The sequence below is a fragment of the Pantherophis guttatus genome, chromosome 4, assembly GCF_059756535.1.
Source record: "Pantherophis guttatus breed Tessera chromosome 4, ASM5975653v1, whole genome shotgun sequence".
Taxonomy (NCBI): domain Eukaryota; kingdom Metazoa; phylum Chordata; class Lepidosauria; order Squamata; family Colubridae; genus Pantherophis; species Pantherophis guttatus.
In genome coordinates, this window is record NC_142066.1 from 156,388,308 (window position 1) to 156,415,479 (window position 27,172).

The 27,172-nt window shown below is 44.5% G+C and overlaps 2 protein-coding genes across 11 annotated transcripts in view; one reads left to right on the top strand and one right to left on the bottom strand.

Annotated features, from left to right (window-relative positions):
- The window catches only part of SNAP47 (synaptosome associated protein 47), a 27,134-nt gene extending 21,877 nt beyond the window's left edge, over nucleotides 1–5,257 (bottom strand). Inside the window, exons 1-3 of one of the 7 annotated variants that reach the window (XM_087893146.1) lie at nucleotides 4,967–5,257; nucleotides 3,703–3,771; nucleotides 629–841 (exon numbers count right to left, since the gene is read on the bottom strand). Coding sequence is in view for 1 of the 7 variants with exons in the window: in XM_060685261.2 (XP_060541244.2) it covers nucleotides 629–677 (49 nt within the window). In the remaining 6 variants the exon portion in view is untranslated. Of the gene's footprint in view, nucleotides 1–628; nucleotides 842–3,702; nucleotides 3,772–3,833; nucleotides 4,586–4,966 lie in introns of those variants that run through there. The other 6 variants (XM_087893147.1, XM_060685265.2, XM_087893148.1 and 3 more) reach the window with 6 other exon arrangements.
- JMJD4 (jumonji domain containing 4) lies at nucleotides 5,201–26,925 on the top strand. 4 transcript variants are annotated; one of them, XM_087893154.1, is made up of 8 exons: nucleotides 5,253–5,327; nucleotides 7,053–7,164; nucleotides 14,982–15,654; nucleotides 16,908–17,073; nucleotides 18,097–18,222; nucleotides 19,376–19,643; nucleotides 21,818–21,964; nucleotides 24,237–26,925. In XM_087893154.1, the coding sequence occupies exons 3-8, from the start codon at nucleotides 15,390–15,392 to the stop codon at nucleotides 24,546–24,548; spliced, it is 1,284 nt and encodes a 427-aa protein (XP_087749280.1). In that variant the 5' UTR covers nucleotides 5,253–5,327; nucleotides 7,053–7,164; nucleotides 14,982–15,389; the 3' UTR covers nucleotides 24,549–26,925. The 4 variants fall into 4 exon arrangements, with proteins under 4 accessions (XP_087749279.1, XP_087749278.1, XP_087749280.1 ...); XM_087893153.1 differs by lacking the exon at nucleotides 7,053–7,164 and having other exon boundaries at nucleotides 5,201–5,327; nucleotides 14,986–15,654; XM_087893152.1 differs by lacking the exon at nucleotides 7,053–7,164 and having other exon boundaries at nucleotides 5,208–5,327.
- The last annotated feature ends 247 nt before the right edge of the window (nucleotides 26,926–27,172 follow it).

Here is a 27,172-nt window from a genome sequence, read left to right on the forward strand (position 1 = left end):
TTCACTGTCCAAGTCACCTGTTTACCTTCTGGCTAGACATGTTCTCACATGACGAAATGGAGGAAATTACTATTGCTCAGGTATCACATGCTGACGACAGTCAACATCACATCAGGAAACCTGGTCTTATATTGACACAGGTAGTCCTCGGCTTACGACCACAACTGAGCCCAAAATTTATGTTGCTAAGTGAGACATTCGTTAAGTGAGTTTTGCTACCTTTCTTGCCACAAGTGAATCACTGCAGTTGTTACAAGTGAGTCACACGGTTATTAAGTGAATCTGGGCTTCCTCGCTGACTTTGCTTGTCAGAAGGTCGCAAAAAGGGATCACGTGATCCCGGGACACTGCGACCGTCATAAATACGAGCCAGTTGCCAAGCGTCTGAATTTTGACCATGAGAATGCCCGCAATGCTCAGAAATCACCATTGTAACTAAATGAACTGTTGTAAATCCAGGACTACCTGTCCTTCTGGTTATTTTTAAAAAATTAATTTAGATGCCTCCTGCCTCATATGTGAGGCCTCAAGGCAGCGAACGTATCTGACACAGCTTCCTCATCCTATTTTCCCCAAAACAACAACCCTGCGAGATAGGTTGGGCTGAGAGAGACAGAGAGCGACTGACCTGAAGTCACCCAGCTGGCTTTCATGGCTAAAGCAGGACTTGAACTCATCTCTGCAATTCTAGTCCAGTATTTCCCCTTGGGACAACGCCGGCCTTTATGGAATTATAAAAAGCTGTTTTCTTTGCTGTAAAGATGATGCAACCTTTCCAGCAAAATCAATAAATTACTCTTTGGACCAACAAACACATTTTATGAGTCCTTTTTCCGGAAGCCTGTCCATGAAATAAAATATTAAAATATCGTAGTATTTCCTTGTTTATTCCGAAGCAGAGCACTTGGTTGTTGTTGGGTTTTATTTTTTTTAAAAAACATAATTTTGAATTATTCATGGCAAGACAGCCAAGGAAATGCAACCTAAGTACAAGCTGTACCGGCAGACGTGTTCAAATGCCGTGCAGACAAAACAAGACCGTTAAAAGGGCAAAACGTTTCACTCATTAACCAGGTAGGTAGTCCTCGATGTTTCCGTCGCTAAGTGAGAAAGTTAAGTGAGCCTTGCCCCATTTTACGACCTTCCTTGCCGCAGTGGTTAAGTGAATCATTGCACTTGTTAAATTAGTAGAGAGTCTGGCTTCCCCCGTTGATTCCGATTGTCGGAGGCTCACAAAAGGGGATTACGTGACCTCGGGATGTTGTGACCGTCGTTAAGTATGAGTCAATTGCCAAGCGTCTGAATTTAGATTACGTGACCGTTGCAATAGTCCTAAGTGTGAAAAGTGGTCGTAAGTCCCTTCCTTCAGAGCTGGGGTAACTTCAGTCATTAAACGAATGGTTGTGGAGTTAGGGCAAGGACTAGCCATAGAGAAAATGGTGGCCAATGGGACAGAGAACACCCCACCTCCTCTCTCTGTGCATTTTGCTCCCTATCTCTTCATCTTATTAAAGTTTTATTTTAAATGATTTTTTTCAATTAAATTTTTTTTTTATTGTTTTAATATTTTACATTGCTATTTATTCAATGCCTATTGCTGGTATCCTTAAGATTTATATTGACTGTTTCCTAATATGATTTGATTGCTTATTTGTACCCTATGACTATCATGAAGTGTTGTACCTTATGATTCTTGACGAATGTATCTTGTCTTTTTATGTGCCGAGAGCCTATGCACCAAAGACAAATTCCTTGTGTGTCCAATCACACTTGGCCAATAAAGAATTCTATTCTATTCTATTCTATTCTATTCTATTCTATTCTATTCTATTCTATTCTATTCTATTCTATTCTATTCTATTCCTCCAAGGTCCCTTTCAATTCTTTTATTCTGTACTCTGCAAGATGGGCGGCATACAAGATTGATAAAACAGATAGATACGAGAGTAAAATGTCTATGGAGGTGTTAATTGCATACAAAATACAAAACCTGACCACAACTACACTAATAGCTACAAATTATTTTTTGCAAAGATGCCTAATCATTTCGTATTTTGAATCCACTGGACAAGAGTATTTACCTTTTCACACTCTGTGGGAAATTAATTACAGACAGTCCTCGAGGTACAGCCATTCGCTCAAAGTTACAACATCACTGAAGAAAGGGACTTATGACCATTTTCACACTTATGACCATTGCAGCATCCCCATGATCATGTGATTTACATGATACAAGAGGCTTGGCAGCTGACTCATATTGATGACGGTCGCAGTGTCCTGGGGTTCATGTGACCACGTTTTGCAACCGTTTTACAAGAAGTCATTGGGGAAGCCAGATTCGATTCATTTAACAACTGAGGCAAGAAAGGTCATAAAATGGGGCAAAATTCACTTCACAAATTTTTCAGTTAACAACAGAAATTTTGGGTTCAGTTGTGGTCGTAAGAAAAAGACTCCCTGTATTTATGGCGGTTGCAATGTCCTAGGGTCATGTGATCCCCTTTGGCGACCTTAAGTAGTAACTTAAGTTGAGGACTATCTGTAAAAAATATTAGAGAATCTAGTTCTGATTCAGATATATATGGATATATACACAGATACACACATACACAGAAAAATATCACAGATATTTTTATAAATATTCATTTAACCAAATTTAAAAATTGCTTCAATCACAGTCAATCCCAGGCAGCTCACAAATACAGGTAGTCCTTGACTTATGACAACTGAGCCCAGAATTTATGTTGCTAAGTGTGGGGGCTTCCAATGGCCGGCTGTTCATGATGTTCTTTTTCCTATGTTTTTCTGTAGCTATGCTTGCATTTTGGTCTGTGACCGTAAATAAATTTATTATTATGTTGCTAAGTGAGTTAAGTGAGTTTTGCTCCATTTTCTTGCCACCATTGTTAAGCGAATCCCTGCAGCTGTTAAATTAGCAACATGGTTAAGAGAATCTGGCTTCCCCGTTGACTTTGCTTGTAACAAGATTGCAAAAGGGGGATCATTGACCCCCCCCTCAAGATTCTTAAATATTTGTTTCCTGTGACACAGACATATATATTATGCTCTTTGTAGTTATAACACAAACATGCCACATTAACTAACTTCCTGGACTGTTATTGGGGTCTGTTGTGAAGTATCTGGCATTTGTCAAACTATCAGAGCCTTATCTTTCCCCCTCCTGCCTAAGAAAATATCTCATCTTTGATCTTTGAGTTCCCTCCACTGGCGGGGAGGGGGTGCGGGAGGGAGGGGGGCCTAAATAGCCAAGTGTGAACACAAAGAAGATAATCAGGAAGAGATAACGCTAATGATGCCCATTAAGAGGCTCTACCCTGTTCCAGGGGATACACAAACTAAATTCCAGGGGGGACACAAACCAAAGATGCCAGAATTGGGAGGTTTATGACCTTCCTGAACAATATAAAAGGGATTCGCATTTCCTCTCTTGTTTGTAGTTCTTCCCTGCATGTATCTTATATGTGTTTTGTACAGCTAACCATTTAAGCTTGATCAAGATTAAATGCTAATGTTATTCAAGCCTCTGTTTAAGTTTCTTGTTCGGCATTTATGAGCTTAAACATATTATTATTGGACCTTACAATAGTATAGAATAGAACATAGAATATAGAAGAACAGAACAGAACAGAACAGAACAGAACAGAACAGAATAATATAATAACTTTGTCAGTTTGAACGTACGCTAATTGGCAGGCATTAAAATGAAATTCCGTTGCATGCAGCTCTCAAAAGGTCACCACCTCCAAGATGCTACATAAACATGACAGAATAAATAAGTAAGTAAGTAAGTACAAAATTATGCAGATACCCACATATGTTACAAGACACAGAGAAGCAACAGACTCTCCAGTTCGGGTGAATACATGTCCATGGGGGAGAAAGCGAGATGGGTGTTTGCCATTGTCCAAGATAGACGTTCAAGATTATCTAATTAATCTGGGATCAACTGCTCCTGTAAAGGGGGGGAGGGGGGCTTCCCTATGCAATGGGGCCTGGAGGGGGGGAGGTGGCAGGAGGAGAGAAGGCAGGAGGAGGGGAGGGGACATGTGAGGAGGGGCAGGAGGGGGGAGGGGGAGGGGAAATGTGAGGAGGGGCAGGAGGGGGAGGGGTCTGGAGGGGGGGAGAGGGCAGGAGGGAAGGGGCAGGAGAGGGGGAGGGGGCAGGAGGGGAGGGGACAGGAAGTTGGGCTGGCTTAACATATTTTTTAACATATTTTTAATTTTTAATTGGTTTGTTATCTTAAATTGGGGCCAAATTAATATATATCCTTTTAATTGTTTTTAATGTTTGTATTGTATGTTTTTATCTGGCTGTACACCGCCCTGAGTCCCTCGGGAGAAGGTGCGGTATATAAATTCAATAAAGAGAAAGAGAAAGAGGAGGGGGGAGGGAAGGAGACAGGAGGGGGGAGGGGGGAGGGGGGGAGGGGGACAGGTGAGGAGGGGGCAAGAGGGGAGGGGCAGGAGGGGGAGGGGTCTGGAGGGGGGAGAGGGCAGGAGGGAAGGGGCAGGAGAGGGGGAGGGGGCAGGAGGGGACAGGAAGAGGGAGGGAAGAAGGCAGGACTGGGGAGGGGACAGGTGAGGAGGGGCAAGAGGGGTGAGGGCAGGAGGGGGAAGGGACAGGTGAGGAAGGGGGAGGGGGCCTGGTGGGGACCTCACTGCCCCCCCTTAACCCTTGGGCTTCCCAGGGGCTCCCCCTCCCACCAAGGACCCTCAGCTGCCGCCCCCTCCCCCCGTCCCTCCCCCACAGAGAAGGGGAGGAAGGCCTGGTCCTCTCCCCTCCCTCCTTCGGCTTCCCCCGCCCTTAGACTACAACTCCCGGCAGCCCTTGCGCGAGCCTGACGAGGCCCTCACGGCCAGATATTGGGGAGGGGGCTTCCGTAGGGCAACGCCGACCCGCCCCACATCCCCGGGAAAGTGCCGTCGTGCCCATCGAGGCTCCTCACCGGTCGCTCGCGAAAGGCGGCGGGAAAGAGCCGCAGTCAATCCGCCATTGCGCGAGTCGCTTTCTTTTTTCTCTCTCACTCCCTCACGACGCTCGCCACGCGCCTGCGCAAGCCCGGCGCGCCGTTTGATTGGGTCCTCTTCCCCCACACCCCACACCACCACGACCTCCCCGGCAAGCGAAGTCGTGCGCAGGCGCGGCGCTGGGGCCGCGAGACACAGGCGCGGGCGGGGGACGGAGCTGCCTGAGGAGCGGTGGAGGGTGGTGGGAGGACGCCCGCGAGACGGCTCACGGCGCATGCGCAGCCGTTTGGGCGCGTCCTCTGAGGGGTCCGAAGAAGAAGAGGCGGCAGCGGCGGCCGGGTTAGTCGTGGGGGGGGGAAGTTTGCGCATGCGCGTGCTGGGGTGGGGTGTTGAGGGGTCGGCGGCGGTGGGGGGGGGATGAAAGGAAAACGAAGAGGGGGGAAATGGGGAGGAGGGAAACTGAGGAAGGGCATGAGGGGGGGCTGCGGGGCCTCTTTTCAGGCGTTCTGCGTTTGGAGGTGGAGGATTGGACTACAGATCCCATCATCCCCACCTCGCATCAGAGATCCCGCCATTCCCAACTACCATCGTCTTAGCTAACCTCTATCCCCAAGCTAACCACTGGACTACAATTCCCATCTCCCACTCCTGGTAACCATTAGATTGCAATCCCCATGGCCTCAGTCCAGAAAGTAATCGACTACAATTCCCATCTCCCCTCAGCCAGTAGATTTCCAATTCTCCTGTCCAGAAAGTAATTGACTACAATTCCCATCTCCCCTCAGCCAGTAGATTTCCAGTTCTCCTGTCCAGAAAGTAATCGACTACAATTCCCATCTCCCCTCAGCCAGTAGATTTCCAATTCTCCTGTCCAGAAAGTAATTGACTACAATTCCCATCTCCCCTCAGCCAGTAGATTTCCAATTCTCCTGTCCAGAAAGTAATCGACTACAATTCCCATCTCCCCTCAGCCATTAGATTTCCAATTCTCCTGTCCAGAAAGTAATCGACTACAATTCCCATCTCCCCTCAGCCAGTAGATTTCCAGTTCTCCTGTCCAGAAAGTAATCGACTACAATTCCCATCTCCCCTCAGCCAGTAGATTTCCAATTCTCCTGTCCAGAAAGTAATCGACTACAATTCCCATCTCCCCTCAGCCAGTAGATTTCCAGTTCTCCTGTCCAGAAAGTAATCGACTACAATTCCCATCTCCCCTCAGCCAGTAGATTTCCAATTCTCCTGTCCAGAAAGTAATTGACTACAATTCCCATCTCCCCTCAGCCAGTAGATTTCCAATTCTCCTGTCCAGAAAGTAATCGACTACAATTCCCATCTCCCCTCAGCCATTAGATTTCCAATTCTCCTTCCAGAAAGTAATTGACTACAATTCCCATCTCCCCTCAGCCAGTAGATTTCCAATTCTCCTGTCTTAAATCTGGAAAGCAATTGACTACAGTTCCCATCTTCCACCCCCTGTGGCCAATTAGGCTACAAAAGTCCTTTGCCTGCAAGATACCTATAGATTTGCACCCTGTAGTATTATAGATTGATGTTTCCTTGTTTCTGGTAAAAATTTTAAAAACTCTGCATAAGATTTAATAATAATTATTTCCTGATATAATCTTCTTAAAGGTTTTGCCTTTAGTTAAAAATTAAAATACAAAAAAAATTTGAAACATTGGGAAGGTAATTATAATTGCTCACGTTTCAAATGGGTGGATTTGGGCCACTCCCTTTCTCTCTCAACCCAATCCACCTCACAGGGTTGTTGTGATGGGGAAAATAGGAAATAGCTGTACTGTATTAATAAAGTTTGCACACCTGGAGTTGTATATTAAAAAAGGAGGATTAAAAAATATGTATATAGGTTTTCTAATGCAATACAGATAGTTCTCCACTTACGATCACAATTGAGCCCCAGATTTATGTTGCTAAATGAAACGTTTGTTAAATGAGTTTTGCCCCATTTTACAACCTTTCTTGCCACAGTTGTTAAATGAATGTTAAGTTGTTATCACACAATGATTAAGTGAATTTGGCTTCCCCATTGACTTTGCTTGTCAGAAAGTCGCAAAAGGGGGTCAACTGATCCTGGGACACCGACCGTCACAACTATGAACCAGTTGCCAACCGTCCGAATTTTGATCATGTGACCATGGAGGCTGCTGCAATGGTCGTAAGTCTCTTTTTTTCAGTGCCATTGTAACTTTGAATGGTCACTAAATGAACTGTTGTAAATGTCAGTTTCTGGCAAAAATGTCATAAATTAGCATCACGTGACTGATGGGTGCTGCAAATGGCTGTAATGAGTGCCAGATGCCCAAAATGGGATCATGTGACTGGGGGGAGTTCATTGTAACTTTAAATGTGGGTCATAAGTACTTTTTTTTCAGGGTCGTAACTTCAAAAACCCCGTTGTAAGTTGAGGACTATCTGAATGGGAAGGCTGATGAAGACCTCAAGATTGTACAGATCCCTTATTTTATTTAGATGAAACAGATGGAAATGGACGTATTATAATTCTGCCATTATAAAAGAATTTAAAAGTCTCAGCATCTGTCCGAAGAAGGGATGACTTGGGGTCATTTTGCAATTACTGTGATTAATTCTAATTTTTCATGGTTATGCCACCCTGCTGGAATGACACTTACAATGAGGCCAGCAAATTGGCAGTGGCTGTGTGTGTGTGTGTGTGTGTGTGTGTGTCATTTTTTGTGTATTCCCACTGTTCATTTTCAGGCGTAAGGTTGGCTGTTCATTTCAGGACAAATCCGCTCTACTTTGGATTTATGGAACTTGCGTTCCTATGATTGACAGTTTGAGGTCACTGCTTGCAAAGCAAATGTGCCAGCAATAGTTAGTTCAATTAATCTTGCAGACAAACCGGGCATTGTTTGGCTCTGGGACAAGTTATTATCTTCTTTTTTTTCAAAACATCTACACATTGTGGAATGAGAAGCACTCAAACCAGGAACATGGTACATCAGAAATAAAAATTTAAAGATCTGCTCAAGCAGGAGACCATGTACCATTTTAGACAAACGGCTCTCCGATCTCTGCTTAAAAACTTCCAGTGTTGGAGTATTTACAATTTCTGGAGTCAAGTTCTTCCAGTGATTAATTGTTCTCAATGTTAGGAAATTTCTCCATAGTTCCAGGTTGCTTCTCTCCTTGATTAGTTTCCATTCTTTGCTTCTTGTCCTGCCCTCAGGTGCATTGGAGAATAGGTTTCTCTTCTTTGTAGGAGCCCCTCAAATATTGGAAGACTGTTATCATATCACACCTAGTCCTTCTCTTCACTAAACCAGACACACCCAATTCCAGCAACCACCTCCAGTCCCCTAATCATCTTTGTTGCTGTTCACTGCACTCTTTCTGAGTGCAGAGCAGGGTGGATAAAAATGATTTTTTTTAAAAAAAAATCAAAAAAATCAGATTTTTTTTATTTAAATTGGATTTTTTTTATTTTTATCGAGTTTATTTTAATAAAAACTTTTGGGGTAAAAATCTATCGTAAGATAGTTTTCTATTTAAGATACATAAATAATTTAGTTTATTCAGCGTGAAATGGAGCTTAGTTATGTAGCATGAGGCTGTATATTCTGCAACACTGGGACTATCGGTGAGTCAACAGTGGGTCAAAGGAGTAGCAGAGATGACAGTTGCTCTTTAAAAATTATGATTTAAATCGAGTTGATTTAAATCAAGCTTTTTTACTAGTGATTTAAATCAACTCGATTTAAATCAAATCCACCCTGGTGCAGAGTTCTCTGTACTCTGCACAATGTCTTCAACATTTTTTCCTCCATCGTGGCAACCAAAACTGAATGCAGGATTCCAAGTGTGGCCTTATAAAGTGGTGCTAACACTTCACGTGATCTTGATTCTATCCCTCTGTTAATGCAGCCTAGGATTGCGTTGGTCTTTGTGGCTGAAGCCGCACGCTTCTGGCTCATCTTTAAGTGATTGTCTACTAGCACTCCAGGATTCCTCTCGCAGTTACTGCTATTGAGCCAGGTACCACCTGTTCTGTATATGCATTTGTTTTTTCTTCCCTAAATGTAAAACCTTACTTTTGCTGCATTTGCAGTTTGCAGCAATTCTTCCGCACGTAAGGGAACAGAATGATTTTTCTCTACTCCTTTGAGGAAAGCATCTTGCATTGAGTGACACATCTGAATTCTCCTTTTTGAGATTCTCAAGAGTTGCTTTTAAGAAAAAAATGACAGGCACTTTGCTCAGGATAAGCCTTCATCCCTGCAGGCGTCCCATTTCCATCTGTTTCATCTAAATATAATGAGGGATCTGTACAATCTTGACCTATTTAGGTAGTCCTCAACTTACGACCAGGTGCTTAGAAGCCATTTGAAGTTACGACAGACTCCAAAAAATCTACTTACGACCCATGTTGACCCATGAAAACTCCCTGGTCACATGATCACATTTTGGGCATTTGGCACTCATTGCAGCCATTTGCAGCATCCCGCAGTTATGTAATGGTAATTTATGACATTTTTGCCGGAAACTGACATTTAGGTAATCCTCCACTTACAACAGTTCATTTAGTGACCATTTAGTAACTTTTGTTACAATGGCACTGAAAAAAATGACTTAGGATACTTTTTCACACTTATGACCATTGCAGCATCTCCCTGGTCACCTCATCAGAATTCAGACAGTTGGCAACTGACTCATACCTATGACAGTCGCAGTGTCCCAGGGTCACACAATCCCCTTTTGTGACCTTCTGACAAAGTCAATGGTGAAGCTGGATTCACTTAACAACCATTTTACTAACTTAACAGCGGCAGTGATTCAGCCATGGCAAGAAAGGTCATAAAATGGACAAAACTCACTGAACAAATATCTCGCTTATCAAGATAAATTTTGGGCTCAGTTGTAGTCATAAATCGAGGATTACCTATACTTGAAATTTCCTGGAAAAAATGCCCCATAGCAAACAACAGCTTTCCTTAATGACTGCTGTGTTTGCTTTATGGTCATAAAATGAGGTGTGGTGACACAGTGACCCACTTTATAACTGTCATGATTTACCATTGAAATTATGGTCATAAAATGAAGATTACATGTGAGGCGACTGGACAGTTTACAGATTATTTTCCTTTTTTCCCCCCTCTGCATTTTTGTCTTTGCCCTTATTTTTTTCATTTCCTTTTCTCATATTAATTGCTTCTTATTTTTAATCGGGGTGAGATGGACGGCAGATAAATCTAATTAAAAGGATCATGTTTAAAATAAAATTATTTATAATAAAAGTTTTTATGGAGTCAGTTAGTAGAAAGATGGGCATCAGAGGTGGGTTTCAACAGGTTCTGACCAGTTCTGGAGAACCGGTAGCGGAAATTTTGAGTAGTTTGGAGAACCGGTAAATATCATCTCTGGCTGGCCCCGCCCCCATCTATTCTCTGCCTCCCAAGTCCCAGCTGATCGTGAGGAAATGGGGATTTTGCAGTATCCTTCCCCTGCCACATCCACCAAGCCATGCCCACCACACCACACCCACAGAACCATTAGTAAAAAATTTTGAATCCCACCACTGGTGGGCATTATACACATTTAATATACTGTTTTTACAACCCTGTAAACCCTTAATTCAGGGTGTAAATACATTCAGGGTGATAAATAAATTCAGGAAATAATTTAATAAATAGCTAAATTTTATAATTAATAAAATTTAAAATTACATCTAATAATCAATACTATGTGTGTATGTGTATATATATAATATTTATGTGTAAGTCTTTGGTTATTCGGGTTTTCTCCCGCGTAAAATTGGAAGTGTCTTGGCGACATTTCGACGAAGTCTCATTCGTCATCTTCAGGCTGGTGTTTTCGGCTTCATGCTTCTAGGAGCAATGTGTGATCACAGCTGTTTCTTCCTTTTAACTGCTAGTGGAGGTGTGAACTGATTGGGTGGGAGCTTGGCTGTGTTCTGATTGGGCGGAGGTGTGTTCTGATTGGTTGGGGGCTTGTCTGTGCTCTGATTGGATGGGGGGTTGGCTGTGCTCTGATTGGATAGGGGTGTGTTCTGTCGGGGTGGGGGCTTGGTTGTGCTCGGGTTAGTCTGAGTTGCAGGGGGATTTGAGCTGGTGAACTGTGTTGCTGTTGTTTGGCCACATACAAACCCCTAAACACAGACCCCACCACCTACCTGGAAAAAACCACTAGATCCAAAATAAAAGCCTCCCCCATCAGCGAAGAGATCCAGCAAAGGATCATTCCCAAAGAGAAATCATCCAGATGCCCCAAGCTCTATGGTCTCCCCAAGATACACAAAGAAGGAACCCCACTTAGACCCATAGTCAGCTCCATTAGGCTCACCTCTACAAAACCTAGCCAAATTTCTCGCCAAACAACTACAGCCCTACGCAGAATCCATTACCTCACACGTAAAAAACTCATTCCAGTTCATAGAGATGATAAAGAAATAAAACTTACAGCCCAGCGACCTACTCGTAAACTTCGATGTCATATCCCTCTTCACCCAAGTGCCAATCAAAGAAGCCTATAACCCCCCCAAGCACATCCTAGATCTGACCAACCACTGCATATCCAACACATACTTCATCTATAACGGACAAAAATACAAACAAATAGAAGGAGCACCCATGGGATTACCCCTCTCACCTGTCATTGCAAACCTCTACATGGAACACTTTGACACCCAAGCTCTAGAAAAATCTGATCACAAACCAAAACTCTGGCTCAGATACGTAGACGACACCTTCATAATCTGGTCACACGGGAAAGAAAAACTGGACAACTTCCTCACAGACCTCAACAGCTTACACCCCAAAGTGCAGTTCACCATGGAAACAGAAGCTAACAACCAACTTCCCTTCCTGGATGTCTTAGTCTACAGGAAATCCAATGGCTCCCTAGGACACACCATCTACCAGAAGAAAACACACACAAACCGCTATCTGCACGCACTCTCACACCACCACCCAGCACAGATCAACTCCGTAGCCAAGACACTCATCTCCAGAACAAAACGCTTAGCTGACGAACAACACCTAAAAACCGAACTGCACACTCTCACTAACGCACTAACATCCAATGGATTCCAAAGAAATAAGATCACCAACCTAATCCAAAAAGAAACCCCCACTAAAATCCAAGATAGAATAAGAAAACGGCAAATCCCTCCTCACATACATAAAAGGCACTACAGACAGAATCAGCAAGATCCTCCACAAACACAACATCAAGACAGCATTCTGCACAAACCGAAAAATATCCACCATCCTAAGAAACTCCAAAGACAAAATTGAGTTAGAAAATCAAGGAGTATATGAAATCCCATGCACCGCCTGCCCCACCACATACATCGGACAAACCAACAGAAGAATAAATGCACACATTGAAGAACACAAGAACTCAGTCAGAAAAGAGGAACCAACTTCTTCCCTGGTCCAACACCTTAAAGCCACAGGACATGAAATTGACTTTAAAAAGACCAGAACTATTGCCAAAACTGAACACTTTAATGACAGAATAATCGGAGAAGCCATCGAGATAGAAAAACGCCCACACAGCATGAATAAACGAGATGATACTCCCGCCTACCAGCCATTTGGAAACCCACCCTTATTAACAAACAAGTCCCTAACACGAGGAATGACACCAGACCCACACTCAAGAGGGCCACACAGGATGTCACCACCACACATCCACGTGGAAAGCAGACTCAAACCTACACCGATGATGAGGCACAACCGCGGACCAGAAGCCAGACAGCAGCTGCATCATTAGCCACTTTAAACCCCTCCAATCCATACATGAAGCAGACTGACACCCACCATGAAGATGTGGCACGACCACAAACGCGAAGCCAAACAACAGCAACGCAGCTCACCAGCTCAAATCCCCCTGCAACCTGAGCACAACCAAGCCCCCACCCCAACAGAACACACCCCCAGCCAATCAGAGCACAGCCAACCCCCCATCCAATTAGAGCACACCTCCACCCAATCAGAACACAGCCAAGCTCCCACCCAATCAGTTCACACCCCCACTAGCAGTTAAAAGGAAGAAACAGCTGTGATCACACATTGCTCCTAGAAGCATGAAGCCAAAAACACCAGCCTGAAGATGACGAATGAGACTTCGTCGAAACGTCGCCAAGACACTTCCAATTTTACGTGGGAAAAACCCGAATAACCAAAGACCTACATATAAACCCCCGCGAAAACCTCAGAAAACATTATATATATATATATATATATATATATATATATATATATATATATATATATATATATATATATATATAATACTTTTCTAGTCAGGGTTTTTTCCTACGTAGCTCAAGATGTTTGTATAGCCATAGTTGGGTGATATCTCAAATCACCCAACTATGGCTATACAAACATCTTGAGCTACGTAGGAAAAAACCCTGACTAGAAAAGTATTATACATATAAACCTACGAATAAAAAGAACAATATATATATATATATATGTTTATGTTTATGTAAGTTTTCACGGGTATATATGTGTGTACAGTTAATATATCGGGTTTCTTCCCGTGTAATGGCAAACATATCCCTAGAAGGGTAGCAGCGACGTTTCAACAAAATCACATTTGTCATCTTCTGACTGAAGTTCTTGGTTTGGTTCTTATGGGCAAACTGTGTTTGCCCATAAGAGTTTGCCCATAAGAACCAAACCAAGAACTTCAGCCAGAAGATAACAAATGTGATTTTGTCGAAATGTCGCTGCTACCCTTCTAGGGATATGTTTGCCATTACATGGGAAGAAACCCGAGATATTAACTGTACACACACGCGCACACACACGCGCACACACACACACACATGATTCTGGACTTTTTTCCTTTCTAGCAGCCAGCAAGCTCTTCCTGCTAGGTGGGAGACCTATATAAATCTGTTTCCAGCTCATTTGCTTTCATCAGTAGGCCACACCCACATCTATCTTTACAGGGAGGATACATAAGATGTGGGTGTGGCCTACTGATGAAAGCAAACGAGCTGGAAATAGATCTATATAGGTCTCCCACCTAGCAGGAAGAGCTTGCTGGCTGCTAGAAAGGGAAAAAGCCCAGAATCGAGTGGATGTGATTCTACTGAGCTGGGGCTGCAGAAAAACCTTGGTTACGTAGGGAAAACCTGGCTAGAGGAAAAACACACACACACACACACACACACACATATATATATATGTGCACATATACACACATGTACACATATACACACACATATATATACACACACATATATATATACACACAACACATATACATACATATATACATATATACATTATATATATATATGTCTTTGGTTATTCGGGTCTTCTCCCACGTAAAATTGGAAGTGTCTTGGCGACGTTTCGACGAAGTCTCATTCGTCATCTTCAGGCTGGTGTTCTCGGCTTCGTGCTTCCAGGCTGGTGTTCATCTTCAGGCTGGTGTTCTCTTCCTTCGTGCTTGAATATATATATATATATTCAACTTACAACAGTTCATTTAATAACAGTTCAAAGTTACCACAGCACTGAAAAAAGTGGCTTAGGACACTTGACTGTTGCGACATCTCCAGAGTCACATGATCAAAATTCTGACACTTGGCAGCTGACTCGCATTTATGACGGTTGCAGTGTCCCGGGGTCACCTGATCCCCTTTTGTGGCCTCCTGACAAACAAAATCCATGGGGAAGCCAGATTCAGTTAACAATTGTGTGACTAATTTAACAACTGCAATGACAGAAAGGTCGTAAAAATGGGTCAAGATTCCCTTAACAAATGTCCCACTCTAGCAACAGAAATATGGGGCTCAATTGTGGTCGAGGGCTACCTATATTTCTAGGATGACGTTGGTTCATTTAGCTGGCCTAGAAATTTTAATTCCCTTTTCTTCCCCATGCCGCCAGACTGTGAAACTCTCCGTGTGCCTAAGCCAACCCTTTGACAGGGTGGTGTTAAAATGACTGTTTTGTTGCTTGGTCCTAGGAAGACCCTCTCCTTAACCGCCGCTCTCCATGAAATGCCAGAGAGGAAAGACAACCAAATTATCCCGCTCCTTGCTCCGGCTTTGAAAAGAAACCCCTTAGCTGGAAATAGCTGGTGTGCTGTCGATCCGCCTCTCAAGCGTTCTAGTCCTCAAAAAGCCCAAACGGCAACTAACATTTGAGCCCTTCCTCGCACGAGCCCAATGGGACGATTTTCCAGCAAGGTCTGGAATTGGACCTCTGTTTTCTACCCTTTTCGCCGTTCCTGATTTTATTTTATTTATTTATTTGCGCTCCTCCCTGACACACACACACCCTTTTTTTTTCTAAAGAAAAAAAAAACACTTCTGGCCAACCCAGTCCAGTTACTTCATAGGGACTAGTCTCCTTCCATCTGTCCTCCGCCTGAATGGACAGGGAGACTTTTGCGTGCGCCACGAAGTTTTTCCGGGACTACAGCGGCCTGACTCGGGGCGCCGCCTGCCAGCCTCACAACCATGTGGACTACATCGAAAAGCCGGAGACGTTCACTTACGCGGATTTTTTCAAGGATTACTTGATCCCCAACGATCCTTGCGTCTTCTCCGCGAAGTTCACGGAGGGCTGGGCCAGCCGGAGGAAATGGGTCACGCCGGACGGGAAACCCAACTTGGATTATCTCCTGCGAACGTTCGGTAAGCCGACTTTTCATTGAAACTGAAACCGGCCATAACCTTGGTTTGTTTTTATTTTTTTATTTTTTTTTTGTTGAGAGGTGGTGGAAGTGGCTGCGGCGGTGTGCGGTTCTTGATTTGGCCACAGGCCGCAGGCCCTGCCCACCTGGTTGAAAATCTGGGGCCGACTGGAAGATGCTCCAGCAATTTCAGGGGCAGTGATAAAATTAGAAGTAGGCCTCCTCCTTCTGTCCAGGAGAGTGAATAGCTAAGATATAGTTAGTGTATATATAGCAACAAGCCTTAGACACCTTAAGATGGGGGTGGGGACTTCAACTCCCAGAATCCCTGGCAGGAGAATACTGGGAGGTAGTCCCTCTCCCTCTCCTATTCCTCCCTCTCTCTTCCCTCTCTCCTTTCCCCTCTCCTCTGTCTCTTACTGTTCTCATTCCCCCTCTCTTCTCTCCTTCCTCTCTCATCCTCCTCTCTTCCTTCTCTCCGTCCCTCTCCTCTCTTTCTCCTCCCTTTCTCCTTTCCCCTCTCCTCTGTCTCTCCTCTTCTCATTCTCCCTCTCACTTCCTTCTCTCCATCCCTCTCTTCCTCCCTTCCCCTCTCCTCTGTCTCTCTTCTTCTCATTCTCTCTCTATCTCCTTCCTCTCTTATCCTCCTCTCTTCCTTCTCTCCGTCCCTCTCCTCTCTTCCTCCTTTCCCCTCTCCTCTGTCTCTCCTCTTCTCATTCTCCCTCTCACTTCCTTCTCTCCGTCCCTCTCCTCTCTTCCTCCCTTTCTCCTTCCCCCTCTCCTCTGTCTCTACTCTTCTCATTCTCCCTCTCTTATCTCCTTCCTCTCTCATCCTCCACTCCTCCCTCTCCCCTCTCCTTTTCTTCTCCTCTCCCTCTCCTTCTCTTCTCACCTCCCCTTTTCCTGACTTCCTCTCCTTCTCCCTCTCCCCTTTCTCCCTTTCTCCTCCTCTCATTTCCTTGTCTCTCCCTATTCTTTCCTCTCCTTCTCTCCTTTACTCTCACCTCTCCTGTCCCTTCCTCCTTCCCTCCCTCCCTCTTTCCTTCCCTCCCTCCCCTCCCCAGCACTCATAAAAGGAGAGAACGCCTTTCCAGGTGGCAGTCACGCAGGCGTGCCCCACTGGGGTCCCCCTAGACCAAATCCCTCCACAGTGTGACCCTTCCCCCCCCCCCCATTCCCCCTATCCCCGGAGTGAGGCCAGGAAAAAAAAAGAGAGAATCCGACCCCAGTGGGCTGAAAGAGTTTATGTTGCAGGCGAGGCTGTAGTCCCCGTGGCCAACTGCGATGTCAAGGAATACAATTGTAACCCAAAGGAACAGCTTAAGCTCAAGGAGTACATAAGCTATTGGAAGGAACACATTAAAAAAAGCTATCACTCCTCCCGCGGCTGCCTTTACCTCAAGGATTGGCATCTGCAAAGGTAAGCCACAGCTCTCGCCCGGAGATTGCCGGCATGCCGCTACGTCCCCTCAGTTGATGGGGGTTTTTTTTGGGTGGTCCTGCTCCTGACGCCACCTGCCTGGAAGAAACGCTCTTTAATTCATTCGCCTCTCTCTCCAGGAACCCACAGCATGAATTTCCTCCTGAAGTTGCAGGAATCGGGTTTAATTTGCACCTCTCGTCATGAACTCACTCACGTGCTGTTGTTTTTCCTCCTCCTGAGTGTGTCGAATGCGTTGTTTTTATTATTATTATTATTATTATTATTATTTTTCTGGTTTTCTCCTGCGATTTGCACTCCTCTTGAGTTCCACCACGTGTTGTGCTGCCACAGGCGTGCTTCCTTCTTCCGTGTCGTATCACCCTTGTATGGGCAGTTCTCGACTTGCAACCATTCGTTTAGTGACTGTTCAAAGCTACGTGGGGAAAAAAAAAAAAAAAGACTTACAGCCTGTCCTCGCACTTACGGCCCGTGCAGCATCCTCTCAACATCAGGTCGTCAGCTTGGTGCACGGCATGGTATTTAAGGCAGTTGCAGCCTCCCAGGATTGCATGATCGCCATTTACGTCCTTCCCAGTCGGCTTCCGGCAACATCCCCAAGGTCACGTGATCAAAATTCGGACCCTTGGCAACCAACTCGTATTTATGACGGTTGCAGCATCCCTGGGGTTGCACGATCCCTTTTTGCGACCTTCTGGCCAGCAAAGTCAATGGGGAAGCCAGATTCTTAATTAAAAACCGTGTTACTAACTTAACAACCGCAGTGATTTCCCCTAACAGCTGTATCAGTTGTTGGAAAGGCTGTAAAATGTGGCGAAACTCATTTAATGATTGCCTTGCTTAGCAACAGAAATATTGGGCTCAACTGTGGTCGTAAGTCGAGGACTCCCTGTATCTGTTTGGCTGGATAGTCCTCCTAAGTTATTAAACCACCATCTGCCCTTCGTTACGCTCCGGTTCGTCGCAGATTTCAAATGCTGTCATAATCCTTGTCTCTTTAAGGACATTTCCGGATCAGGAGGTCTACACCATGCCCATCTATTTCTCCTCTGATTGGTTGAATGAATATTGGGAAGCCATCGCTGTGGACGACTACCGGTTTGTCTACATGGGACCTAAAGGCTCATGGTAGAACCAACTCCTAATCAGTTTTTTCGGGGGAGGAAATGTTTGTTTGTAATAGCTGTGAGATGTCCCATCAAGTTGTGGTTGACTCTTGGCGAGAACCTAGATAGGTTTTCTGCAGGATGTTCTCACCCAGCCTGGTCCTTCAAGGCCTCTTCCAATGGTGCCCCCATCAACCCTGTAACTGAGTGTCCATGGAGATCCTCATTCATTCACGCCACTGATCATCACGTAGATCTAGTTTACAACTCCCCAAAGGACTTGCATCCACTCAGCAACAGCATCTCTGAGTGAAAAGTGTGCGGCCACTCAAAGGAATCAGAGGTCACTGATCTACCTGAAGATAAACACTGGTTCAAGGTTTCTCAACTTTGGCCACTTGACTTCAAATCCCAGAATTCATTAACCAGCCTGCCTACCATAGAAGTAGCTTTCCCTCCTCCTCCTCCTCCTCTATCTCCATCTCTGTCTTCTCTTCCTCGTTGTCTATCTTCTCCTTCTCACTGCTTCTCCTCCTTCATGTTCTCCTTCTCATTGTCTATCTTCTCCTGTTCCATCACCACCTTCTCCTCATTGTCTGTCTTCTCCAGCTCCATCTTCTCCTCCTCATTGTCCCATCTTTTTGTCCTCATTATCTATCTTCTCATTTTCCATCTTCTCTTTGTCTGTCTTCTCTTTCGCCATCTTTTCCTTCATCTTCTCCTCCTCCTTCATGTTCTCATTACCTTTTTCATTTTCTTCTCTTTCTCATTTTCTATCTTCTCCTCCCTCCCTCCTCCTCCTGTCCCCCCGCCCCGCCATTCAGATCTCAGAAAATTGCACTAGATCGCTATTTCCCAACCTCAACAATTCCCAGTATGCTGGCTGGGGAATTTTGATGAGTTGAAGTCCACTCATATTCAGGTGGCCAAGCTTGAGCTACACTATCTACTGTACTAGTCCCGAAACATCTAGAAAACAAAGAGTGTCCGGTCTCTTGAGGCCCTGGCGGTCCCGAAGTAGCCCAGGATATTTCTACTTTGCAGGATCTACAACTCTGCCTTTAGAAGGTGGAATTCAATGTCCACCTTCTGAGACACCACAGTTAAGTCTCCCTCTTATTCAGTCCGTCGTCCTCCTTCTTCCTCACCTGCCTGTCTCTTCCCTTTTCTGCCAGGACGCCCTTCCACGCCGACGTCTTCCGCTCTTACAGCTGGTCAGCCAACATCTGCGGCAAAAAGAAATGGCTGGTTTTCCCGCCAGGCCAAGAAGAGTTTCTGAAAGACCGCCATGGCCACCTGCCATTCGACATCACCGCTCCCGACTTGAAGAATGGCTCCCTGTATCCCCGCTACGCTCAGAGCAGCCCTCCGGTCGAAATCATACAGGAAGCCGGCGAGATAGTCTTCATCCCGAGCGGTTGGCATCATCAGGTTTACAATCTGGTGAGAATCTTCCGAAAACCACAAGCTTTGGGAAAAAACACACACACACACACACACACACCCAGTAGATTCTGCTGCTGCTGCCAACATTTTGTAGCGTGCGTTTTCCTTCTAGGGCCACCGAGAGGAAGATGTCAGCACCGAGCTCACAAGGCTTGGTTTCAGAGTGGATTTGATTTAAATCGAGTTGATTTAAATCACAACTTAAATCATGATTTAAATCACTAGTAAAAAGGCTTGATTTAAATCAACTCGATTTAAATCATAGTTTTTAAAGAGCAGCTGACATCTCTGCTACTCCTTTGACCCACTGTTGACTCACCGATAGTCCCAGTGTTGCAGAATATACAGCCTCGTGCTACATAACTCAGCTCCATTTCATGCTCAATAAACTAAATTATTTATGTATCTTAAATAGAAAACTATCTTACGATAGATTTTTACCCCAAAAGTTTTTTATTAAAATAAATTCGATAAAAATAAAAAAAATCCAATTTAAATCAAAAAAATCTGATTTTTTTTATTTTTTTAAAAAAATCATTGATTTTTATCCACCCTGGTTCTAGTTCTACCTTGGGCATGAAAGCTGGCTGGGTGACTTTGTTCCAATCACCAGGAGATGGCGAGTCACCAAGAAACTGTCTGAGAGACTTGGTCCAACGTCATCCAGCCAACTTCTGATTCCCAAGGCAGGACTGGAACTCATTGTCTCCTGTTATTTGGCCCAAAGTCACCCTTAGATGCCAAAGTTTCAGTTCTAAATTTCCAGCTTGATTTCCCCCCACCACCACCAACTCCCTATTTTCTTAAGAGACCCGATCCACAGTCTGTGAGTTGAATTCTCTTTTAAACCAACTATCTAATCCTTTTCTGTGATGAAATATTTGACTTTTGATGGGCCGTTGAACAGAATTTTCATCCTGGAGCCCAGAGGTGCTTTTTTCCAAGAGGCAACTGGACTTTCTGGTTTTTCCTTGAAGATGTTTCGCTTCTCATCCAAGAAGCTTCTGACTGGATGGTGAGGAATGGAAGGATTTCTACTCCTTGCAGACAGTTGGACATTTGCATTCTTTTAAAGAGTCATTGAGACCACTTGTAGATTTATCTGTGTCCTCTGGCTCACCTGAGTGGTGCAAATGGGCATGGAGCCTCCTTGGAACTGCTGAAAGGACTTGCGTTGTGGAGTTGTGCTTTCTGCAGGATGTTTCGCTTCTTGTCTAAGAAGCTTCTTCAGCTCTGACTGGATGGTGGGGGAATGGAAGGAATTATACTCCTCGCAGAGTATAATTGGTCATTTGCATCCTTGATGGTTGTTGAGGCCACTTGGGGGGTTTGTCTGTGTCCTCAGGGTCACCTGAGTGGTACAAATGGGTGTGGAACCTTCTTGGAACTGCTGAACATCCTGCAGAAAGCACAACTCCACAACGTAAGTCCTTTCAGCAGTTCCAAGAAGGCTCCATGCCCATTTATTATTTATTTATTAATTCAATTTATATGCCGCCCTTCTCCGGAGACTCAGGGCGGCTTACAATGCGTTAAGCAATAGCCTTCATACTTTTGTATATACCTGCTTAGTAGGGCTTTCGCCCTCCCCCAAGCAGTGTTCTTTTTTTTATACAAAGTCAGCTTATTGCCCCCACAATCCGGGTCCTCATTTTACCTACCTCGGAAGGATGGAAGGCTGAGTCAACCTTGAGCCTGGTGAGATTTGAACTCGCACTAATTGCAGGCAACTGGCAGCTAAATGCTACTTTAACAGTAGTTTAGTCCACTGCACCACCAGGCACCACTCAGGTGACCCTGAGGACACAGACAAACCTCCAAGTGGCCTCAACAACCATCAAGGACGCAAATGACCAGCTGTCTGCAAGGAGTACAAATCCTTCCATTCCCCACCATCCAGTCAGAGCTGAAGAAGCTTCTTAGACAAGAAGCGAAACATCTTCAAAAGAAAAAACCAGAATGTCCAGTTGCCTCTTGGAAAAAACACCTTTGGGACAACAATGACCTGAATGACTTAGAATCTCCATAGACGTCCTGGAGCCTATTTTAATCCCTCAAGGAATTCAGTCCCTTAGGGTAGGAGGAGACCCAACAGTACCACACCACCACCCCTCCCCCTCGTCCCCCAGAGGTCGGAGGGATAAACGTTTCCTGTTCCTGCCTCCTCCCAGGAAGACACCATCTCCATCAACCACAACTGGGTGAACGGGTGCAACGTGGCCATTATGTGGAGCTTCCTACAGGACGAACTCGCCGCCGTCCAGCGGGAGATCAAAGAATGGAAAGAGAGCATGGAAGACTGGCACCTGCAATGCCAGGTAAAAAAAAAACAATGCAGAATGTTTTAAAGAAAAAAATTCAGTTTTCTCCACAATTGTTTTTATTGGGCATAGTTAAGGGTTTCACATTGGGTGAAGTAAAGTTGATATTGTATATGATTACAGCAGCGAGATTACTGATAGGGTTAGGGAGGGGTAGGGGGAGATAGGGAGGGTTAGGGGGGTAATTGGGGAGAAAATGTATTTGTAAAACTTTTTCAATAAAAAAAAAACCAAAAAACAAAACCACACCTGGGAAGCTTCCGCATTTCTCCAGGAATCTGGTCCCTGAAATACAGGTAGATATTTCTGAGTGAAACATGAGTATAGAACACCTCTCAGCTTTAGCCTGAGCAAAGACACGACGGAGTCTGTAAACCATCCCATTGTTGGAAATGAATTCAGCCAACAAAACACTTGGGTCGATGAAAACAGATTTTATCAAAAGAAAATAATAAAATCAATTTTGCAAAATAGGGTGGTATCCCTATCAGGGTGCTAATTAATCCCATTCTGCTTTTGGGTAATTGCACTTTGATTTAGAGAAGTGGATCGAGGCTTTTCCCTTGAAGTATACTTAAGAAAATAAACCCGAAGATATATTTTCTAAGAAAAGCTCATTTATTTGTTATAAAGAAAATAAAAACATCTTACTAATCTAATTAGTTACATCTTGGCAAAGCTTTCCCGGCCACCTCTCTTGGCCGGAGAACAAAAAAAGATAGAAGAAGAAAGTGAAGGAATGTGGACATGCGCAGTTAGCTACTGATAAGAACTTGGCAAGCTACGGTAAGTCTGAAAGTTCAAAAATAAGAGCTCATCTGGTAAATACAAAAACGCAGTGACAATCCCAGCAGAGACCGCAACAAGGAGTTTGAGCCAGAAGTTTCAAAAGCATTACGTTTTATAGTTCCCTACCCCGATGCCCCCCACCCCGCCCCACCCCTCCTACATCGCGTCCAGTGACCGATCACGGCTAATCCCGGAAGCCTTCAGAGCAGGGTGGATTTGATTTAAATCGAGTCGATTTAAATCATGATTTAAATCACTAGTAAAGAGGCTTGATTTAAATCAGCTCGATTTAAATCATAATTTTTAAAGAGCAACTGTCATCTCTGCTACTCCTTTGACCCACTGTTGACTCACCAATAGTCCCAGTGTTGCAGAATATACAGCCTCCTGCTACAGAACTAAGCTCCGTTTCATGCTGAATAAACTAAATTATTTATGTATCTTAAATAGAAAACTATCTTACGATAGATTTTTACCCCAAAAGTTTTTTATTAAAATAAATTCAATAAAAATCAAAAAAATCCAATTTAAATAAAAAAAATCTGATTTTTTTTTATTTAAAAAAAAAATCATTGATTTTTATCCACCCTGCTTCAGAGACAGCATCATCTCTTTCTCTAATTACATGTTTTATCAATACCTCCCCATAACTACCCATACAGTATTTTGTAAGCATGGCTCTTCTCTCTATTGCCTTGGCATTAAGGAATGTCCCCATAGCTGGGCCTCTTTCTAATGGGCCTCAAAACAAAAGAAGATCTATTCTAACACAACATTGTTACATATTGGTATACTTTCAGCATGTCTTTTCTCCCACTAAAAGCAGAAAAATGTTTTAACAAATTTAACAGAGTAACAGAGTGGAAGGGACCCTGCAGGTCATCCAGTCCAATCCACTGCCTGAGCAAAATTGAATCGTCACTTACATGCATATCTAACCTATATACCTACTTATTATTTTATTTTTGAATTTTCATTTTCATTTGATTTGATTTATATACCGCCCTACTCCCGAAGGACTCAGGGCGGTGAACAGGCACAAGATAAAACACATAGAATATAAAAATTTAAGAGCAGAAGTAAAATCGAATTAAATCAATTTAGCCCAAGACAAATTTAAAACCCCAGGTTAAGAACAAATTAAAATTTACATTAAAAAGAGAATGGGAGTGGTTAGGCCAGACCAGCCTGTTGAAATAAATAGGTCTTGAGGGCACGGCGGAAGGTGCGTAGATCCAGGATCCTCCGTATCTCCGGGGGGAGCTCGTTCCAGATCGTAGGTGCCCCTACAGAGAAGACTCTCCCCCTGGGGGCCGCCAGCCGACATTGTTTGGCCGACGGCACCCGGAGGAGCCCCTCTCTATGGGAGCGTACCGACCGGTGAGAGAATTTTCTTATATCCGACACAGTTAATGTCTCAACCGTCCTTTTTTCCTTCTGGACGATGCGTTGGGCCTCAGCCTCTCTTCTTCTTCCCCAGGTGCTGATGAAGTCCTACACCGGCATCGACTACAAAGAATTCTACAACTTTCTGAAGATCATTGCGGAAAACCGCATTTTCGTGCTGGAACACCACCATTCCGAAGACGACGCCTCCAAGCGCTCGTCCAGGGCCGCCCTCTCCAGCCTGGGGATGCTTCACGCGGTGTTCGACCTGAAAAGGACCGCAAAAGTCTTGGCCTCCTTGAATGCCAACGAAGAATTCAAGAAGCTGAAACCCGAGGCCCTCTCGCCTCCCCCGCAGGCTCTCCTGCACCGTCTGAAAGCCGCGATCGACACCGCCCTCCTCTGAAAGCCTCCCTGGCGAGCATTTTTTGATTTGCAAACGGCCTTTCCTTTGCAAGATGGCTGCATGTGAATATTATCTTCTTCTTCTTTTTTTCACCCCTTCTAAAAGTTGCCAGCACAAAAATTATTATTATTATTTTGAGGAGATCAACGGGCAACGCAGAGGTAGACTTTTAGATAATCTAAAAAGTAAAGGAGTCCCTTGTAAGTTTTACAGGTAGTCCTCGGCTTACGACCATAGCCGAGCCCAACATTTCCACAGACGCTTGTTAAGTGAGTTTTGGCCCATTTTACGACCTTTCTCGCTGCTGCTGTTCGTAGTTAGTAATCAGGTCGTTAAGCGAATCTGGCTTCCCCGTTGATTTTGCTCATCCGAAGGTCGCAAAAGGGGAATTAAGTGACCCTGGGAAACTGTGACTGTCATAAATACGGGTCAGTTGCCAGGCGTCTGAATTTTGATCATGATGCTGCAACAGCCGTATATGTGGAAAAACGGTCATAAGCCACTTGGACGGTCACTAAATAAACCATTGTAAGTCAAGGGACTATCTGTACTCTGCTAGTTGTAGATGAATTTAGGAGGTGAACTAAAGAATTTAAGGGGGAGAGGGTAGGAAAGCCCCCTTAAGCAAAGACTCTGAAAAGCAAAGAGTCAAATTCGAGGGTGGGGGGGAGTTATAATCCATTTGCTCCCCGAAAACTCTCTTCCTGCAGAACAGGACTACAGCACCTCTTGAGTTACCGCTACTTATTGATTTTAAATCTGGCCGAATCGAGCTTAATTCTGAATAAATCTATATATATCTATCTATAGAAGCTTATATTCCCAGCACCTTTGCTTCGTTTGATTCTTTGGGCCGGCGGAAAAGAGCCTTAAGGTGGGAGCACGCAGAGAAGAAAAGAAAGGGCAAAAAAAAAAAAAGTCACATATTTGTTGCTTGAAGCCATTTTTTTTTTTTTCTCCTCGGTTGGCGTGGCGTGAACGCGAGAAAGCAATTAGGAATTTTCAGCTCAGGCGTCGCATTATCAACTTTTCAGGGATCGGACGAAGGTTGTGGCGTGTCTTAGCTGTCTCAAGCTGGACGGATGGAGAAGAGCGTCCACTTTTTCTTACTAAGCCATATTCGCTTTCTCAGCTTCAAGGGCTGCTTCTCGCCTTGCCTTTCTGCTTTTGAGTTCGAGACGTTTTCGAAATCAGCCAGGGTCGTCGGGGGGTTTTTTTCCTTCTTCAATTTCTTAAACCGAGATTTCCTGAAATCTTCCTCAGCAGCCTCCAGGCCTGGAGCAGAACCACCCCTGGTGAATTCAAGAGACGAGGAGGACAAAGAACAAGGGACCTTGGAGGTCTTCTAGTCCAACCCCCAGGAACAAAAGCCTTGATCTGGAGCAACAAAGGACTTTTCTCCGAGACCCGACCTTCTCTCTTCCTCCTTGATCAGATGTGATGGGCGAACATGGAGACTGCTCAAGCTAATGAGTGTGGGGAAAGGAAAGAGGACCACTTGGAGATCGGAGGAGGCGGCCCTTCAAACAAACAGACTAAATCTCCATGTGTTAACCCACAACAGTTGCTCGGAGGAAGGGTGTCCCTTCCTTTAAAAAAAAAAAAGGACAGCACAAAATTTAGTGTACATTTTAGGAATGATCCCATGGTGTCCTCTGAGCTCGGGTGGTTTTCTTGCAGACATTTCACGACCCAACTAGGTAACATCATCAGGGCTAGAAGGAATTGCATGAGAAGAAAGGAGGGGAGGAGGACGACTGGAATCCTTGGTGCTCTCTCAACTTGGTTGTATTGTTCTAAGACATTTCATGAACAAACTAGGTAACATCATCAGTGCTGGAAGGGAGGGATATGTGGAGAGGAGGAAGAGGGGGATTGTTTTGAAACGTCTGCAAGAAATTCCCCAAGTTCAGAGAACACCAAAGACCCTACAGTCGTCGTCCTCTTCTCTGCAAACCTTCCTTCCTTCTAGCGCTGATGATGTTATATAGTTGGGTCATGAAACGTCTGCGAGAAAACCCACATTTCATCCCTGAACATAGTTATAAGATACAAGCTTCGTACACTACGGCTAAGCGTAACTAGTCCATATGCCATAAGGGCTCAAAACTACTCGTAGGATGTCCCTTTCGGGGTGTCTGTAGGAAGCACCCCAACTCTGTAGAGGCTTCCTTCTCAATGGGGACCGGCTGGGACCTGGTCTTCCTCTTAGCTGTAGCCCATTTAAATGTCCACTTTTCCTAGCGGGGGCCTGTTTTAACCCTGAGCTGAAGTGGACTCAGATACCCCCCCCCCCCCCGGCCCCAAGTGTTTTGCCAGATCTTGATAAAATTGCACATTGAGAAAAAAAAAAGAGATAATAAATGAATTAAACGTTCTTGGTTTCTCTGGTCTTTTCAATCGGTCGCTCTTGAGCTGGGGCTGAAAATGCCGCAGGGTGAAAAGTTTGTGTGTAAAACATGGTTACGCAACCTTAAGATGGGTGGACTTCAACTGGAATTGCCTTCCCTCCCTCTGTCCAATTTTTTTTCCTTCCTTCCCTCCTTCCTTCCTTCCTTCCTTCCATGGTGCAATGGTTAGAATGCAGTCCTGCAGGCTACTTCTGCTACTTCTGCAGGCTGCCT